Raw genomic sequence first — 18,342 nt, forward strand, 5'->3', positions numbered from 1 at the left:
CTCTTCTATATACTTGACAAGCTCGTCCTCCTGTTATGGAGTCAGCTTCCGCTGGCTGGCGTTCTTGGTCTCTTGATCAGCTTGTATCTGCTTGTGTTTCCGCGGTCGGCACGCGAATCCGGTCGGCACGCGCACAGACACGGTACGGGGAGATGGAGCTGATGTGGGGCTCTAGACAGCTCGACCCAAGCATTGCCCGCGATGCAATTTGCCCTCACTTCAAGTCTTCGTGGCTACTTGTATTTTGAGCTCTTGGGTATTATACTAATACTCCTGTAGAATACAATCAAGATCGAGTGAATATTTGATTCCAGACACTGTCGATCGTCAACGTCATACATGAGCTTCCAGAGCTTCCGAAGCTACCCCTCCAGCGTGATCTTGCGTGCTTTCTGAACCTCATTCCGCTCCTCTCTTCTGTATGTAAACTATTGAAAGCTCAGTTGAACACATCACTCTTTGATCAAATTCTCACCTACGTCAACAATGGCTCTCGCACCCAAGTTCGCCGGCCAGAAGCTCGCTTCAACCGCCATCCAGCCCAAAGCCGTCCACACCATCGAGATCTGTATGCCTCCAAGCTGAACTCTTACATGCCGATCAGACATTCTAACATCAGTAAAGACCTCGACTACGTCTGCCCCTTCAGCGCCAAGCTCTTCAAAACCATCTACAGCACGCCCCTACGCAAGACCCTCCTCGAGAAATACTCAGATCGTGTCGTTACCCTCTTCCGGCAGCAAATCCAGCCCTGGCACCCCTCCTCAACCCTTGTGCATGAAGCCGGCTTCGCCGTACTCAAAGTCCAGCCAGACAAGTTCTACGACTTCAGCGAGAAGCTGTTTGAGCAGCAGAAGGACTTCTTTGATGCCAGCGTGGTGAATGAGACAAGGAACGATACGTATAAGCGACTGGCGAAGATTGCGGGGAGTGTGGGCGTGAGTGAGAACGAGGTGTATGGGTTGCTGGAGATTAGTGATAAGCCGGATAAGGATGGCGGGTTGAATACGGGGAATGGGGTTACGGATTTTGTTAAGGTGCAGACGAAGCAGAATAGGTTGCAGGGCGTGCATGTTACGCCGACGGTAGTGTTTGATGGGGTTGTGAATAACGATATCTCGAGTAGTTGGACAGAGAAGCAGTGGGAGGAGTGGTTGGAGAAGAATGTTGCGTGACTGGATGATAGGGGTGGGGCGAGGTTGTGATGTGGGAGGTGCCCGGTGTATCCCAGTGGTTACATACGATGAGACGGCATCATCGAGAATGCTTCACCACTAAAAAAACAATGAATTACGGTATCACAGCAAGCTAGCAACTATCAGTCTAGCTGTCAGGTATCACACACAGCTATCTCCATGCTTGCGTAGCCACTCAGCGCTCCACTTTCCAGCAGTTCATCGACACGTCCGCACTTATGAGTGATCTGTAACATTGATGCCAATAGCCTTGAGCGCCGGCCCAGCATCCAAATCTAACTTGATCGTGTTCGCCTTGATCGCCTCCTCGTAGTAGCTCAGATGCTTGTCTCCCTTCACACTGCTATTTCCTACGATTTCCAGTGGCAGAACTCCATTTTTGTAAGTGCTGAGGATCATGGATATGATCGTGGCCTGGTCAACGCGCGCCTGCATCGGCACATTGTTCTCGCCCGGCTTGAGGACGAGGTTCGGGAGCAGGCTGTACCCGATTGCCTTGCCGGCGACGCCGAGGTTCATGGTTATGTTGCCGAGATCGAGCGTCATGACGGACGGGTTGGGGATGTGGACTGTGCCTATCATGTTCGAGCCGTCAGAGAGGATTTCTTTCTGACCGGAGAGGATTTTGACGTCGGAGATGTTGAGGCCGGAGAGGTGGTTTAGGCCTATGATAGGAGTTAGATGGGATGGTTCATGAAATATTAGAGAGGAAGGGGGATACTTACCTTTCATGGTGATTTTCTTGTTGTAGTCAACCTTTGTGGCGGGGAGGCCCGAGATGTGGATTGTGGTCTTGCCGTTGAGGTCGATTGTAAGCTCTTCGCTGGAGATAACGGCTTTGGTGTACCTATTGTGTTTTAGGAGGGATGCTGAGAATATGAGCTTTTATTACACTTACGCAGTGAAGCGATCGGCAGATTCAAAGGTCACGTCCTGCTCTACAGTGATGAGAGTCTCTCCTTCAGACTTTGCCTCAGGGATGTTGATGTAGATAAAGGGATCTTGGCCTTCGAGAGATAGCCCCGCACGGAAGGCCTCGATCCTGGGGTGGTAGCTGCTGTCGCTTCTGATGGTGTTGTCGATCTTGAGGTGCACACTGTCGGGGGTTGGGTTCGTAACCTCCATATTTGTGACCTCAAGCGTGGAGGCATTGATCTCCTTCTGTGCTTTCTTTGGCAGGCCAACGAAGATCAGAGGCAGTACAATGACCAGTACGAGGATGATGAGGACAAGACAGTCTGCTTGCAGTCAGCATGTGTGTGAAGTACAGTAGATAAATATAACTCACCACACCACCAGAACTTCCTGCAATGGTTCTTGACTCGTCCGCCAGCACCTGGCCTCGGCCCAGGAGGATACAGTTTGTTCATGATGCCTCCTTTCCGCGGCGTGGTGTACACCTCCTCTTCGCTGACGCGCCGCTCTGTCTTCGAACCTACGTCCATGATGGTGAGTTGCTGTGCTACTGTTGGCTTCTGCTTGGACCGTTCCTTGCTGACAAAGGTTTGAGGCGAGTGCTCGTGCCGGAGTTTCACTCAAAGATCGTTAAACGAGGGGTGAACAGCACACACTGAAATACAAATTACCCCAGAGCCGAAGACCAAGTGGAGACTTGCGGGGAAAGGACCCTTATGAGATTCAAGAGTTGAAGATCGAAGCACATGAACATCTTGACGAAGATCCTCACGGACCAAATCGTATACAGGCACGCTGCCGAAGGTAGAAACGGACGTCGATAGAGGCGCGGTAACTGACAGGGTATGCGCAACGAATGGCACTTAGCCACCAGAGCTGAATATGGCAGAGCCCCGAGATGATTGCCACCATCTCTTCGCGAATGGTATGAAGCCGAGGCGCGAGCTTTGTTTGATTGAGAAGATCGACTGACACATGTTCCTTGTTGTTACCGAAACTGTAGCAGTATCGTGTAACGTATGGTACTACAATACGCTGAGTGGCTTAATGCTCGGAAGCTAAGATCCTAAGTCATCTCTTCAACTTCCCCTCGGTGCTTCCGACCTGATCGGGAGGCGTGGCATGTCCATAACTATTGGCAGCAGGACTGATGAAGGAACAGGGGAGGTCTGGTCCGGATGACGACCGAGCGTAGAGCCCTGCAACGCTCCCCGGAATTAGTGGAACGAAGGCGTTCAGACGCTCCCGCTGTGGGGAAGGATCCTGGTCGACGGCCAATCCGAAGCATCGCTGACCGGCAGCTCACCTGTTTTGAGCCAAAAGACCTTTCTCTTGCATAACAGGTCGTCGAAGGAGCATGTGAGCTAGGACTCAATAATGTTGATGCAGCGAGGAAACTGGACCCGCGGCTCAAAATTTTCACATGAAGGAGCGCCAAATGTTGGATAGGAGGGCCTCACCGTCTCAACAAGCTGCCAGAGAGCGGACAACCAGCGCCTGCTTGAGTAACAAGAACCGAGTGCAAGACTCATTTGTGGAGGTGGCAGCTGTCTCGCGTATTCACTAGGGCTGCACTCAAGTATATCGTACTGAAGGGCAGAAAGATGAGAGAATGCGAAGATGCGGCGCATGTCGCGTGAGCAGGATTTCATCGTATTCGACGGGCTAAGGCCGTACAAAACCACTGTCGTGGTAAGGGCCAATATTGTCTGTTCGAGGTCTCGATGCCATCTGTATCCTTTGATTTTCATGGGTCATATCGCGCAAGGCACAAAGATGCCGAGAGATATTCACAATTTGTGTGATCATCGGTTGTACGATACATGACAAGACTGCAGGTGAGAGATGTCGTTGAGAGAAGAGTCTGGGGAAGCAGCGATCGCTGTCAGGAACGCGGGGGCCAAGCATGACGCTATGTGGGCCGCGCAGGAAGACTTCTTGGAAGTTGTGATTCGTGATCACGTAACACTCACAAGAGCCATAGCGACAAGATGTCGCAATCAGACGAGGAAGATGACTACATGAACATGGTGTTCGAGGATGCGCCAAAGGGCCCTAAGTTCGAAACATCTCTGCAGCGCGCCGCGCGCAAGCGCAAAGAGGTACGCACACATACTCAGAGACCCATGCGCGCGCGTAAGCTAACATGTGTATAGGGTGAAGCAAGAGCGCGGCAGAAGACCAAGGCAGAGAAGGAAGCAGACGCTGATGCAGCGCGAGAGGAAGCACTTGCGACCGCCCTGCCAGAGACCAACAAGGGATTCAAAATGATGGCTAAATTCGGCTTCAAGCAGGGCGACACACTAGGAAAATCCGAAGATGCGCGCAAAGCACCGATCGCAGTCGATATTAAGGCAGACAGAGGAGGCGTTGGACTCGAGTCAGAGAAGAAGCGCAAGTTCAGAGAACAATGGGAGGAGGCAGAGCGATTGGCCAAGCGCTCAAAACAGGAAGAAGGCGATTATCTCGAGATCCGCCGACAGGAGCAGAAAGAGAAGAAGGCTGAGAGAGATCTCGATAATGCACAGCGCACAGCTGAGCGATTGTTCGAGAAGGACGCTGAAGAAAAAGGCACACTGGAGCCCGGCGACAAGCCTCTTAAGGACATCAACGTGCTCTGGCGCAGCCGCGCTAGAAGGAGGGTGGAGATGCAGCAGAACAAGCAGCAACGGCGTGAGCTGGATAACAGCCTTGCCTCGCGGCTGCCCACGTTAGCTGACGAAGGGGATGTCGACAACGACACGAAGGTCGCATTAGGCCAGGATCTGAAGCCATTCTATACTACGCTCGAGAACGACCTCGAAGCAGAGGATCCTGAGCTGGCCGAGTTCGAGGTATTGCCAGTGACGGAGCGACTCCAAAAGGTATTGCTCTACCTGCGGGAAAACTTCCACTACTGCCTCTATTGTGGGTACCAGTATCTTGATGCGGAACTGGAAGGCTGTCCAGGAGTGACTGAGGACGATCATGATTGACCTACTGCACATTGATTCCGGGCCATCCCTGCGTTTGCGATTGCAATCATCGTCATATAGACAATCGACCAGTAAGTGTCGGAGGCAATACGTAGATCGAGGACACCTAGCATTTCCGAGAGGAATTGTGCTCATGTGATACTCATCAGAGATTGGAGCGCTACTACTACGGACAACGCCTGATACCTTACGCATCAAGTACGTGCCTCATTGAGGGGCTTGCCGGCGGTGACGGCTGGTCTGGAACATTCGTAGCTACCCAATGGAATTTTGCAAGACAGTATGTACCTTCAGCTTAGAATAGAGAATTGTACAGTATAACCAAGGGCTTCATCCAGAATAGTCCAAAAGTGAAAGCAAGCAGCAATGTTTCACGTGTTCCCGTGCCCACGCGCTTGGCGCCATCGCGTCTGCTCTCCTGTGGACCCCTGCCAATCCATCTTCAACAACACCCAGTGTTCACGAACATCAACAAATACGACAATGGAACATGAGCGGTGTTACGTATATCAGCCACCCGAGACTGAAGAGAGGGCACCCAAGCGTCAACGTGTCGATAAATCCCTGTTTCAACCACAGCTGAAAGAACGGTTACAAATCTATCGCGACCTGTGGGCTGAGCAAGAACAACGCATTCAAGTACCAGCTACCTGACCCCATCGAAAACCCTTGACTGATGACGACAGACCACTCTCGAAGAAGCAGACAGCGCCACGCAGGAGCAAATTGTTGATTTCGTCTCAGCATCAGGATCATCACTAGATGAGCCCAAGTTTGCCATACCGACAGGTCTTGTTGTCGCAGGACCAAGTATCGCATCTCATGGACCCTATTTTGAGCGATTGGGGCGAAAGATCAGATCTGATACGGAGAGCGCATACATTCTGCTGAGTTCCGGTGAATGTCCCAATCTAAAAACACTGCTCAAGAACCTCATCAAGAAGGCGACATCACGCATCGAGGATGAAGACGACGATGATTTGGAGCAATCAAGTAGACCTTCGAGACATGGTCCAAAGCTGCTAAACTACGACCTTCGGCACATCCAGGATTGGCGGAAGAAGAATCGAGTGTCGAGCGTTGTTGTTACCATACAAGACAGCGAAGCGTTCGATGCTGGGTTGCTGATAGATCTGATTGATCTGCTTCAGTAAGTGCAACGCAAGAGCTTTTTTAGGCAAAGCTGACCCTTAACAGCTCTTGGCTGGATCGCATCCCATTCGTGCTCCTGTTTGGTATCGCTACTTCTGCAGACAGCTTCGAAGACCGCTTGGCTGGGCAATCTCTTCGAAATCTGGAAGGCGAAAGATTCGACGTCACGCAGTCCGACGACATTGTCGAGAAGCTATTCAGCGCAACCGTCGCGAGCCTCGACAATCGCTTGTTCATCGGTCCACAGCTGTGCCGGCGCATGCTAGACCGGCAGAAAGACTATGTGCAGAATGTGCAGGACTTTTGTGATGGCCTCAAATATGCGTACATGTCACATTTCTACGCCAGCGTTCCAAGCATCTTCTTGAATCATAAACTGAGGTTCGAGGACCTACAAGCCGATGCTATTGAAGCAGTGCGGAACCTACCATCTTTCCGTCGGCATATCGAAAACCTACATGAACAAGACTCTTTTTCCCGCCAGTTGGTCCGCGAATTGCTTGAGGCAGACCAAGTAGTATTCAAAGAGCTCCAATATTCGACTACTTCAGCTCAAGAGGAGTTGTCAGTCTTGAACCACGCAGCACAGGTACTCTTCAGCATCCGGGAAGCCCTTCAGATGACACCAAGAGTCAAAGCTTCTATAATATGGATACGGGCAGCGTCTGCAGACCTCCTGGACTCACCCCTTCTCCGCGAAACAATGCTAACTCTCAAAAAGACTCCGTCTGACAAGTTTGCGAAATTGCTATCGACCTTGAGTAACTTGTCGGATAAAAAGGATATGATGTATGATAAAGGAAGCAAGCAAGGCCGTGATTCCATGGACGTGAGCGGGATCAAGAAAGAGTTCGACAGCATTCTCAAACAGCAAGACGCTTCTACTCCTCTCCGCACGGAACACGACGTCCGCAGCGATAGCGTTCGCGCAACAGTTGTTGCGCAGAAAGTGCTTCTAAGCAAGCACAAAGCAGCACTCTCAAAGCAAGATCAAGCTTATTCTGATCTAGTCACGCGCCTACACAACCAGCTGGAATCATTTTTCAAGATAGCCCTTATCGATCTGCAGATATTGCCATACTCTGAGGTCTTTACATATGACCTCAAATCGCCCCACCTCGAGGTCTTCCAGCCTAAGCCACGATTCTCCGTTGAGCGTGCCATGGCCTCCCCCCATGACTACCTCAACTGCGATTGCTGTAGTGCAGTCGATGGAAAGGAGTCGGCCCTTGGTGCTAGGCAGCCAGCGACTGCGATTGTTTACCAGATGTACCTCGAGTCGGGAGCTTTAGTCAACGTGACCGATTTGTGGTCAGCATTCAAAGCAATCGCTGGGGACGAAGACGATGGCGACGAGTCGAAGACCATGTAAGTGTCTATATGCAAATGTTACGAGGCTATGCTGAAATTCTTAGGGCGCTTTTCCAGCGAGCTCTTGCGGAGCTCAGATACCTGGGTCTTCTTAGACCGACCAAGAAGAAGACCGACCATGTCGCCAAGGTCATGTGGAAGGGTCTATAAGGTCTTGTATACGGACACCTAAAAATACAAACGCCAGACTTGTTACTCAGTCCGCGACTTCGGCTGCGTCTACGACGGCTGGAAAGGCACCTTGTTGCCTGTACTCGTCTTCGCGCTTGCCTCCGCTTTCTCTGCGCTCTTTCCCCTCTCCTCTGCCACATCGTCCTTCGCCTCTTCTTCCAACTTGTTCTTCGTTGTCTTGTCTGGTCTCGAGGGTTTCGAGGGGTTCTCGCCTGATTTCGAGGGAGCAGTATCACATATCGTTCCGCAATTACCACACGTCCTCGCCTTGGTATCCGCCTTAAACGCATTCACAGCATCCTTGATCTGCGTCCCCAGATCCGTACAATGAAACGCAGCTTCATGCACCTTTTCCCCACAGCTCTGGCAATACCACCTCAAGCGATCTACACTTCCCTCCGGCCTGTGCTGCTCCAGCACTATACCAACAGTATTCTTGAACCTGACAGGGTTATGCGGCGTATTCGGCGGCAACAGAAACATATCGCCCTCGTGGATGTGGATGTCGCGGAACTCATTGTCGTCGACGACCTTGAGCAGCATGGAGCCTTTGTGTTGGTAGAACCACTCGGCGGTCTCGTTGATGTGGTAGTCGGTGCGCTCGTTGGGGCCGCCGACGATCATGACGGTTACGCTGTCATTGTAGACGCAGTAGTTGTTAATCGGGGGCTTCAGCATGTGCGAGTTCTCGGATACCCTGGGCTTGTCAGCGTTGGTTGGGAGGTGGGAGGAGGGAGGAGGGTAGTACCATTTTGGCACGTTCAATGGCGGTGCGAGAAGGCGTGCTGGTGCTGTAAGGGAAAAGTGTCGCTGTGGAGTAATAGCTCCGGGGGTCCGCAAGAGCGGGCGTGGCGCTGAGCTTTGGAAGCACCGCGCAGCAGGGCGGAGGGATCGCATGGTTGTCATGGCAGTGATTATAATCGCATTTCAGGATGTCAAAGAGGTACTGTAAAGACTATTGTGTCGTGTAGCGCTTGTCATGGAATTGTAAGCAGATCGCAAATGTCATCGATAGCTACTGGACCCTTTGCGGTGCGAAACATGCTCATGCACGCGGGGTCACCCGCGCAGGCATGGTGAGACGCGCGCGTTGCGTCCTGTTTCCCCTTCGCAGCGACCCAGTGCACCACAACACCACTTCCCACAGCAGCAGAAAGAGAATACAACGAGAACATGGATCACTCACACATGGATCACGGCCACATGGACCACAACATGCCCGGCATGGACCCCGGCCACAAATGCAACATGAACGTACGCTGCACCGCGCATCCTCAACCGTAGAGCTTCAGACCGAAGGGCTTCAGACTATAGGGCTCTAGGGCTGACACCGACGCAGATGCTGTTCACCTGGGACACGACGGACCTCTGCATCGTCTTCCGCAGCTGGCACATCAGCGGCACGTTCTCGCTGATTGTCGCGCTCGTCGGCATCATCCTGCTCACCGCCGGCTACGAGGCTGTGCGCGAGGCGTCTCGGCGGTACGAGGCTTATTCGAACAAAGTGCTTGAAGGGAGGCGCGGTGGTGATGATCTGAGAGGTGAGTCTTCTCCTACATCCCTGTGCTGGTGGAAAGATCATGGGCGGAAACCATTCAAGCTTCTACTCGGTCGAGTGGACTGGTTGGGTGGATGAGGCTTTCTTTGGTCCTATCTTCACTTGAAGAACGACAGCTGAGTCCAGCGCGCGAAAGATGTGCACACGACCGATGAATCGAGCTCATTGCTTCACTCAGGGAGAAACGCGGGAGGCAATGCTGAGCAGCAGGCGAAGCTTGTGAAGGCTGCGCTGTATGCTGTGCAGGTGTTCTATTCGTTTTTCATCATGTAAGTGGTCCCAGGGCTTTGAGATGCGTGATTCCGGAATTGATGGCTGTAGGTTGTTGTTCATGACATACAATGGCTGGATCATGCTTGCTGTTGCTGTTGGAGCTTTCGTCGGTTACTTGCTCTTTGCCAACTCGAGCCCTACGAAGTCGGCTGCTTGCCACTAGCATACAGCGAGCGTGCTCAATATTGTAAGCATCTTGAGGAGATCTCAAGATGCAGCTTGCAGGACAGGTCCAGACGATGCATGTCAACAATTCGTGCTTGCGCGGTGTTCTCTCCGATAGCTACCATTTCCTTCAGTATCCAGCATGTGGTGGTGTGAGGAACGTGCGATCGACGGTCTGGTGTAGCAATTTGGCGTTGGGGTATCTGGGGAATACAACGATTAGTTTTCATAGCAAGTTGCAACCGTTGGTATATCTGCAGCGCCGATGGACTCTACGCCATCGAGTCGACGTGAATCCAGGTCGCCTCAAGTGGACCCGAGCAACTGCAGGAGCATTGACACTCGGTGTGAACTGCCCCGAGTTTCCCCAGGTACTCGAGAACCGTCTGTGCAAAGCGTTGGTGAACATGAAATTCGGCGAAGATTCATCTGCGAGATTGCGCATTAGATTCGTGTTGACAATCTATGCGCCCCGAGTCTCAGTGAAGACAATTGACTCAGGGTGCAAAAGAGGCAATGCAGCCCGCACGACGCTGTGCGCGTGCCAGGTTCTGGTGGAGCAAACGCCGGTCGGCTATTGAAGTGCGAGCGACGTATTGCGGGTGAAGTTGCCAAAGTCAGCGATTGCTGCGATATCCTGCAATTGTGTAGCAAAATAGAGGACGAACAGCGAAGCGTTTGCGGTCGCAATTGTCGAGACGTGATGATGTCTAATACGTGGTTGCCATGTTCGGGTTCACATGTCAAGAGCCGCCAGCAAGAACCACGCGTGACTTCACCCCGGATTTCTCGGCGCCTCGTTAAGGTCAGATGTCAGCGTCCGTCTGAGGTATCTCGGGCCAACCACAGAGTCGCAAATCAGTCGTCATGTGGTCGACGACCGAGTCTTGCATCTTCACATGCTATGACAAGAGCGCTGCGTGTCTGAAACCCTCGAGCGCATCACGGGGATCTGGAGACAACAGTCGGCTTGCCGGACCCCAGCCTACAAACAGCTCGCATTTCACTGGCTGCTGGCCACGCTTGCACTGGGGAGACCCGCTTGCGCTGACAGTAGCGCATTCCCAGACCTTCTCCACATAGCCTCGGCACCGAGAGGGTGCAGGGAACTGCCACCGCCCATACAAAGGCTACGATCTCCGCACTTTTCTACCCGCATTTGCGTCCTCTAGACTTTCTCTTCCCTTCCCTTCTTTGCATTTGTATCTATCAAAATGGCCGCGAAGGTTATTGTTGTTGGCGCTGGCTGTAAGCATCTTACAGATAACACACCATCATGCGCACAACTAACGTTGCTCACAGTGTCCGGCTTGAGCGCTGCTCACACCATCTATCTGGCTGGCGGCAATGTTGTTCTGCTCGACAAGAACAGTGAGTCCCAAATGATGCAAACACCGAAAATGCGAATGCTGACTCGATATCAGACTTCATGGGAGGCAACTCCACCAAGGCCACATCTGGTATCAACGGTGCCCTCACAAGGACGCAAGTTGACCACCAGATTGGCGACAGCGTCAAGCAGTTCTACGATGACACATTGAAATCTGCGCGAGATAAGGCGAGGCCGGACCTGATCAAGGTTCTGACATACAAGTCCGCCGCCGCCGTCGAGTGGCTGATGGATGTGTTCAACCTTGACTTGACTCTCGTTTCTCGTCTCGGGTGAGTTCCATCCGAAAAGTGTATTCTTGGGAGCATACTGACAAAATCAGTGGTCACTCATTCCCCCGTACCCATCGTGGTCACGATGCCAAGTTCCCCGGTATGGCCATCACATACGCTCTGATGCAGCGATTCGAGGAGTTGGCCGAGGCTGAGCCCGAGCGCGTCCAGCTTGTCAAGAAGGCTAAGGTCACCAAGGTTAACACCGAGGGCAACCGCGCCACTGGTGTTACCTACACATTCGGCGGCGAGGAGACAACAATCGAGGGCCCCGTCATTCTCGCAACCGGTGGTTACGCTGCCGATTTCACAGAGGACTCTCTGCTGAAGAAGTGGAGACCAGACACATTCGACTTGTCAACCACCAACGGTGCTCACGCCACTGGTGACGGACACAAGATGTTGATGAAGATCGGTGCCCAGGGTATTGATATGGACAAGGTCCAGGTTCACCCCACAGGTCTTGTTGACCCCAAGGACCCTACTGCTAAGACCAAGTTCCTGGCTGCTGAGGCTCTCCGTGGCGAGGGTGGTATCCTTATCAACAACAAGGGCCAGCGTTTCTGCGATGACCTTGGTCACCGTGACTACGTCTCCGGCAAGATGTGGGAGGAGAAGGAGAAGGGCCAATGGCCCATCCGTCTCGTCCTCAACTCCAAGGCCTCCAACGTCCTCGACTTCCACACAAGGCATTACTCCGGCCGTGGCCTGATGAAGAAGATCTCCGGTAAGGAGCTTGCTAAGGAGATCGGCGTCAGCCCCGAGCAGCTTCAAGAGGAGTTCACAAGCTACAACGCCATTGCCAAGGGCGAGAAGAAGGACACATGGGGCAAGAAGTACTTCCACAACCTGCCCTTCGACATCAACGACACATTTCACGTCGCGTTGATGGAGCCCGTTCTCCACTTCACCATGGGTGGTATCGAGATCAACGACCAGGCACAGTGCTTGAACGACCAGGGCAAGCCATTCGATGGTCTGTTCGTCTGCGGTGAGCTGGCTGGTGGTGTCCACGGTGCCAACCGTCTCGGTGGTTCGTCGCTGCTTGGCTGTGTCGTTTACGGTCGTGTTGCTGGTGACTCGGCGTCGAAGTACCTCTTCCAGCAGGCACTCAACAACGCTGGCGGGTCAGCAGTTTCCCGTCTTGGCCAGATCTCCCTTCACATCGACCCCAGCACACCAGGAAAGATCTCAGTGGAGTGGGGCAGCAGGGTCCAGGGCGGTGCTCAGGCACAGGTACCTGGCGGCGACAAGGTAGCACAGCAGTCACAGCAGTCAGCAGCACCTGTGTTGAAGAGTGATGCCGACTCGCAGGACCCTGGCAAGGTCTCCAAGCCCAACCAGCCAGCCAAGTTCTCCATCCCCGACAAGGAGTTCACCCTCGAGGAGATTGCCAAGCACAACAAGAAGGACGACCTGTGGATTGCAGTAAAGGGCATCGTTATGGACGTCACCAACTGGACAGATGAGCACCCCGGCGGTCCTCAGGCGCTGTTCAGCCACATGGGCAAGGACGCGTCGGAGGAGTTTGAGATGCTCCACGACGACGAGGTCATCCCCAAGTACGCACCCGAAATTGTCATTGGCAAGGTCAAGGGCCAGGAGGTGACACTCGAGTACTAGGGGGAGATGGCGTTGTGTGTAATGTACTTCTAGCATGTTCCTGAATGATATCCTCTGCACGTTCAACTCATGATTCGACATTGAATGCCACACATGTGAGGACAGTGACGACCAAACCAACCACAGAACTGGGGCAGCCCGAATGCATGTGCGTGTGCATGTGCATGTGCATGTGAAAGAGAAAGAGAAAAAGAAAAAGAAAGAGAAAGAGAGAGAAAAAGAAAGAGAACGAGATTCGCAGAAGTGGCTAGCCGTCGATCGGAATGAGACCCTGGCCGCACCTTTCCCCAGACCTCGGAGCTTCAGCGGCCGCGCAAGCTCACAATTTCTCACACAACGCACCCCACCGCATAGCGTCGACCCTGACGACTGCGAAAATGCCGCGCTGGCACTGCCTCCATTCTCCACTTCGACGATGACCGAGTACGACGACTATGGTGTCCCCGTTGGTGCATACCAGGAGCCGGACAGCTTCACCGGCCAGACGTACCGCACAGCGCGCGCTTTCCTTATTTACAGCGTCAGGCCATTCGTGGAGAAGAGAGTGACACAGGGACGATGGAAGAGGCTGTTCAGCCTGGCGAATGCGCTGGTGGCGATCTGGTGGGTGGTGGTGTATTGGGGCGAGAGGGGTGCTTTCAACGGCGCAGTAGGGAGCTGCAATTGGGACGCCTGGGAGAACTGGGTAGGTCTCAAGCGCCAACATCATGCACAAGCAGCGCTGACTTAGACTAGGAAGAAGGAGCCAGCCCTCACAGACTCGTCTTCGTCGCCGACCCGCAACTCGTTGACCCGCACACCTACCCTGGCCGGCCATGGCCTCTCAACCCGCTTACCATGAAGTACACCGATCAGTACATGCGTCGCGCCTACTCTCGTATACAGACCGAACTCTACCCTGACACTGTCTTCTTCCTCGGTGATTTGTTCGACGGTGGCCGTGAGTGGTCGACGCGCACGACCAAGTCGCCCGAAAAGCAATACCAGCAGTACGGTGATAGCTACTGGATGAACGAGTACCGGCGTTTCGGCAGCATATTCCTTGACCACTGGGGCGATGGCGGGCTGCAACCACGTCCGGGACAGCCTGGGAGGAAGTTCGTAAGCAGCTTGCCCGGGAACCACGATCTAGGTTTCGCAAAGGGAGTCCAGATCGGAGTGCGAGACAGATTCCACGCATATTTCGGAGACGGCAACAGAATCGACGTGCTGGGGAACCACACATTCGTGTCCATAGACAGCGTCTCCCTCAGCGCCCTAGGAGTGCCCTCGTCCCAAGAACTCGAAGAGGTGTGGCGCCCAACAGTCGACTTCCTCTCCGGCGCAAAACAGCAAAAGCGCAAGCTAATCCAGCGCGAGCTCCGCGTCCAACGCGGCCTCAGACCCTACCCCGGCTTTCCCCACTACGAGATCGAATCGCAGGACTTCCCCAAAGCCACCCTCCCGCACGCAGACGACGAGGTAACAGAATTCCCCACCATCCTCCTCACCCACGTTCCCCTGTACCGCGCCCCGGGCACCCCCTGCGGCCCGCTGCGCGAACACTGGCCCCCCTCGCCTCCTCCCGCGGGCCAACCCTCCCCCCTCGAGCACGACGAGCGGAACGCGATTTCCGTCAGCGGCGGGTACCAGTACCAGAACGTTTTGAACAAAGAGATCAGCGCCGACATTGCTTCAAAGATCGGCGACATCCGGTATGCGTTCTCCGGCGACGACCACGATTACTGCGAGCTGGTGCACCGGGGGTACGCGAGCGGCGGCGGCGGCATCAGGGAGGTTACTGTGAAGAGTATCAGTTGGGCGATGGGGGTCAGGCATCCAGGGTTCGTGATGGTTTCTCTGTGGAACCCCGTGGATGCGCATGGGAAGCCAGTCAAGGGCGACATGGGCAGGACGGTGCAGACGCATCTGTGTCTTTTGCCTGATCAGCTGGGGGTTTTCTTCCGCTACGCCGGACTATTCGCGCTCACACTCGTTCTGCTGAGCGGACGCGCCGCGCTCGTCGCGGGCAATGCCCTGCCGCAGCAGCCGCTGACGAGCGAGGATCCGATCTTGCCCATGGCGAACATTCCCTCCGGCGCCGAAGCAGAGAAGTCGGCACTCGCGCAGCAGCGCTTTGGCGCCGATGACTATACGCATTCGAGCAACTCGAGCACATCTTCGAACGCGAACGGCAATCTGCAGGTCCGCAATGCGCAGGCACGTACTCGCACTGCTTCACCCGCGAACGGGTACGGGCTGCCAATGCCCATGCCCCATCAGCAGAATACGACGTACTCGCATCCTCTTGTCCAGCATGCAGGATACTATGGCGATGAGGATAGCAAGAAGGATGTTAAGACATATGGGAGCGTGAGCACGAAGAGCAAGGCGAGGAAGAAAGGCTTCGCGCTGTTCAGGCAAGAGCTGAAGAGCAGTCTGGGCAAGGTTATGATTTGTGGGTTGGGTTGGTACTTCTGGTTGATTTGGCATGGGTAGATGTAGTTTTGTGCATAAGAGCATCGGTGTTTAGGATGGAGATCTTGTATATATACGTTTCTAACCCACCAAATATCACATTCAACGCATCGATCGGTGAGCCCAGAATCATGGCTCATGCTTCGCCGTCTCAAGCAAGGAACCTTAGTTGCTGTGCCCGAACATTCTTGCAACATCAGCGCCATGCGATTTTGCACACCACAACGAAGACACGTAGGCACAACTCAGCACCTAGAAGCTGCGGGCAAAGACCTCAGTCCAACCAAAACTTCCTCCCCCTCTTCGCGCTATACTTCTCAGCCGGCAGTTTTTCCCACCCCTTCGTGCACAACAGCTTGCGAAAAGCCTCCTCGTTCTCAACCCGGAACCTCAACGCCCCCGTTCTCCGAAAGTGATCCTGGCCATCCTTACGAGGTTTCCTGACAGCTTCTAGCAGAACACCGCGCCCCTCAATCTCAATATCTTCAGCAGTGTGGTGCCCCGTCTGCGTGCTGATGACCTCGGATTTGGGCTGGACCACCTTTTTGGCTGATAGGACTACAAAACTGCAGTGGTGTTGCAGGTCCTTGGGCCCGGGGATGGTGTCGGGATACGCTTCGATGTCGAGATCGCGCGCGTTGTGGAGATGGAGGAGCCAGGCTTTCTTTACGGCGTCGAAGGAAAGCATGCCGCAGTTGATGTGGCCCTGGATGGGGATCGATCTGTTGTGGAGCATAGGCTCGGCGTCTTCGTTGATTTTCTGGGGACTGTGGTCCTTGCTGGGAGGGTTGTTGATCTGGTGGCCAGGTGCGTTTCTCTGGTTTTGTTTCAGGGCTTTGACTTCCAGCACACTGTCACTCTGCGCCCGATTCTGTAGGAAAGGTGTGGGCTCGGCAGATCGTGGTTGCGTTGATCGTGGTTGCAATGCGTGTGCGTAGCGCTTGACGCCGATGAGATCGAGTTCGAGGCGGCGGCCGTTGTGATCACACACCGTCCAGTGTTTCTTATCAGAGAGTCTGTCCGCAATGATGATCTCGCCGTCCATTGAGGCCCATGACCAGGATGGGAAGGTGCGCTTCTTGGTAACGGGGCGTTCTTTGAGTTCGCACTCTGCAACCCGCCAGGTCAGTTGGTCTTCGAGATTGTCTGCCCAAAGGCCCTCGCCGTACTCGACACCCATGGCGTCCTTGATTAGCTTTGCAATGCCCCATATGGCAATGAGCTTGTCGGAGCGTTGTGTCAGGTTACAACTTGTGTAGTTTCGAACAGCGGTCTGCCAGTAGACTGATAGCGGTTGATCGTTTGGTCCAGCGAGATCGCGGCTTCCTCCAGGCTCCTGCAATCTGCCTCTCCAGTGCCTGTCAGGTCCCGATATAGTGTCCATTGGCCGTGGCAAGCCGGCTGGCAGCGCCTCACATGCGCTCAAGGATGGACAGTCCCAGAACACTTGGTTCCTCGCAAAGTGGAGAATTCGCGGAGCGAGCATTCGTTCTATCATCATGTCAGCATTTCAATGTCACTTGCAACTTGTAACATACCCTGAAATACCCATCCGCGTGTATATAGACTTGACTGAAGTAACTCGCGGGCCCACAAGTCCTCAGATACGGCCCTCCACTTCTGCCTACCAAACATTGGTGAATCCTCCCTGGACTGATACACCACTGGCGAAACATCCGTGGGCTCACGACTACGGAAAGCACCTCCATACTGACCGATCGAGTCCGCGATCGCTATATTACAGTAGCTGTTCCTATACACCAGGTGCATTCGACTTGCTTCGCGCACCCAGTCATCTGCACTGCCCTGGATAATGCACAAGCTGTCAATCCAGATGTACCCCACATTGAGAAAGCGAGCAATCTCAACAGCCTGTTTAAAGTTGTTGGTGAAGAGGTTCCATGGCACACCATCAGTCATGTATGACTTTTTGTTGTTATCATGCAACTGAACAAAGTCGGGCTTGCCCCAGCAGTGTGAGAGGGAACAGTATGGACCTTGGACGGTTGTTGTCGCTGTCTCGATAACCCGAATAGGGGTCTCGAGTGGGCCGCTGATGTCTAGCAGACGGGTGGGGATGAAGCGAGATGCTATTGGGGTAGCCTTTCTTTGTCTCATGCAGTCTGTGTGCTTTTGATCGCACTTTTCGACCCATGCACGAATCTGGTGACCACCGTTCACGTTTGGATTTGTTGATCGACCAAGTTGTTCTAACGTTGGCAGCGGCTGCAGATCTGTTGAAAGTCAGTCCTGCACCGAAAAGCAAAATGGCTTTGTATGAGACACAGCAGTGCCGGGGTCGAACAGAGACCTTTGTCTGGGAACAGAAAGAAAGTCCTCGTCGGGAGGTCAATTCTGTCTTGCTCTTCGTTTGCTTCTATGCCCGGCCTCTTCTTCGGTGGCACATATCGAAATGTCACAACCACCGTCTCCGGACTTTCTCGTATCTTGGTCAGGCTCCTGATGCTCCAGCGGTAGACAGGCCAGGACTCCGCATAATCAGACTCCTTCAACCATGGTGCAACTCGTCTAAGATCCTTCCGGAGTGTCGAACAGAAGAGGCATCGGTTTTTTGACGATGGAGTGAGAGCATCGTAGGAGTGATTGTGGTAGTCCCACGACTCCTTGCTCCCAAGAACGTTTGTGATGCAGTAGTCGCACAGCTTCATGATCGGTCGACGTCAAAAGCTGGTTTGGTGGAGGCTATGCGATATTACAATGAGCCGAGAGGACCACATGCAATGTGAGAAGTGTACATGGTCCCTAGACAGTGCACTTTATTGCATGCATGAAACGCTCAGCTCGTGGGGGCCAAAACCGAATG

General features: G+C 53.6%; 10 protein-coding genes across 10 annotated transcripts; 7 read left to right on the plus strand and 3 right to left on the minus strand.

The window, feature by feature from the left end:
* The first annotated feature begins 410 nt into the window (after positions 1–410).
* On the plus strand, positions 411–1,305 carry BU25DRAFT_491090 (uncharacterized protein). The gene is made up of 2 exons (XM_033711536.1): positions 411–568; positions 625–1,305. The coding sequence occupies exons 1-2, from the start codon at positions 487–489 to the stop codon at positions 1,173–1,175; spliced, it is 633 nt and encodes a 210-aa protein (XP_033562142.1). The 5' UTR covers positions 411–486; the 3' UTR covers positions 1,176–1,305.
* BU25DRAFT_410584 (uncharacterized protein) lies at positions 987–3,122 on the minus strand. Its single transcript, XM_033706330.1, has 4 exons — positions 2,485–3,122; positions 2,095–2,434; positions 1,922–2,043; positions 987–1,861 (listed from the first exon to the last, which is right to left on the minus strand). Exons 1-4 carry the CDS (start codon positions 2,639–2,641, stop codon positions 1,413–1,415), a joined length of 1,068 nt encoding a protein of 355 aa, XP_033562143.1. The 5' UTR covers positions 2,642–3,122; the 3' UTR covers positions 987–1,412.
* Positions 3,123–3,628: 506 nt separating this feature from the next.
* On the plus strand, positions 3,629–5,392 carry BU25DRAFT_392446 (G-patch-domain-containing protein). The gene is made up of 2 exons (XM_033704654.1): positions 3,629–4,213; positions 4,268–5,392. The coding sequence occupies exons 1-2, from the start codon at positions 4,103–4,105 to the stop codon at positions 5,084–5,086; spliced, it is 930 nt and encodes a 309-aa protein (XP_033562144.1). The 5' UTR covers positions 3,629–4,102; the 3' UTR covers positions 5,087–5,392.
* A 156-nt stretch (positions 5,393–5,548) lies between these two features.
* On the plus strand, positions 5,549–7,759 carry BU25DRAFT_439878 (origin recognition complex subunit; the record flags this gene model as incomplete). Its single annotated transcript, XM_033709130.1, has 4 exons — positions 5,549–5,725; positions 5,773–6,236; positions 6,284–7,606; positions 7,654–7,759. The coding sequence occupies exons 1-4, from the start codon at positions 5,570–5,572 to the stop codon at positions 7,757–7,759; spliced, it is 2,049 nt and encodes a 682-aa protein (XP_033562145.1). The 5' UTR covers positions 5,549–5,569.
* On the minus strand, positions 7,706–9,016 carry BU25DRAFT_392452 (3-HAO-domain-containing protein). The gene is made up of 2 exons (XM_033704655.1): positions 8,529–9,016; positions 7,706–8,477 (listed from the first exon to the last, which is right to left on the minus strand). The coding sequence occupies exons 1-2, from the start codon at positions 8,684–8,686 to the stop codon at positions 7,829–7,831; spliced, it is 807 nt and encodes a 268-aa protein (XP_033562146.1). The 5' UTR covers positions 8,687–9,016; the 3' UTR covers positions 7,706–7,828.
* BU25DRAFT_431247 (Ctr copper transporter) lies at positions 8,954–9,774 on the plus strand (the record flags this gene model as incomplete). Its single annotated transcript, XM_033708652.1, has 4 exons — positions 8,954–9,034; positions 9,120–9,321; positions 9,460–9,607; positions 9,660–9,774. 4 exons carry the CDS (start codon positions 8,954–8,956, stop codon positions 9,772–9,774), a joined length of 546 nt encoding a protein of 181 aa, XP_033562147.1.
* Positions 9,683–10,474, plus strand: BU25DRAFT_410587 (uncharacterized protein). Its single transcript, XM_033706331.1, has one exon. The coding sequence runs from the start codon at positions 9,824–9,826 to the stop codon at positions 10,355–10,357; it is 534 nt and encodes a 177-aa protein (XP_033562148.1). The 5' UTR covers positions 9,683–9,823; the 3' UTR covers positions 10,358–10,474.
* Positions 10,475–10,990: 516 nt separating this feature from the next.
* BU25DRAFT_340564 (Flavocytochrome c) lies at positions 10,991–13,061 on the plus strand (the record flags this gene model as incomplete). The annotated part of the gene is made up of 4 exons (XM_033702815.1): positions 10,991–11,024; positions 11,079–11,147; positions 11,201–11,438; positions 11,489–13,061. The coding sequence occupies 4 exons, from the start codon at positions 10,991–10,993 to the stop codon at positions 13,059–13,061; spliced, it is 1,914 nt and encodes a 637-aa protein (XP_033562149.1).
* A 415-nt stretch (positions 13,062–13,476) lies between these two features.
* On the plus strand, positions 13,477–15,539 carry BU25DRAFT_340748 (uncharacterized protein; the record flags this gene model as incomplete). The annotated part of the gene is made up of 2 exons (XM_033702825.1): positions 13,477–13,746; positions 13,797–15,539. 2 exons carry the CDS (start codon positions 13,477–13,479, stop codon positions 15,537–15,539), a joined length of 2,013 nt encoding a protein of 670 aa, XP_033562150.1.
* A 103-nt stretch (positions 15,540–15,642) lies between these two features.
* Positions 15,643–18,307, minus strand: BU25DRAFT_439882 (HET-domain-containing protein). The gene is made up of 3 exons (XM_033709131.1): positions 17,830–18,307; positions 17,057–17,752; positions 15,643–17,009 (listed from the first exon to the last, which is right to left on the minus strand). Exons 1-3 carry the CDS (start codon positions 18,185–18,187, stop codon positions 15,793–15,795), a joined length of 2,271 nt encoding a protein of 756 aa, XP_033562151.1. The 5' UTR covers positions 18,188–18,307; the 3' UTR covers positions 15,643–15,792.
* Positions 18,308–18,342: the final 35 nt, after the last annotated feature.

This window comes from Macroventuria anomochaeta (assembly GCF_010093625.1).
Source record: "Macroventuria anomochaeta strain CBS 525.71 unplaced genomic scaffold BU25scaffold_15, whole genome shotgun sequence".
Taxonomy (NCBI): Eukaryota; Fungi; Ascomycota; class Dothideomycetes; order Pleosporales; family Didymellaceae; genus Macroventuria; species Macroventuria anomochaeta.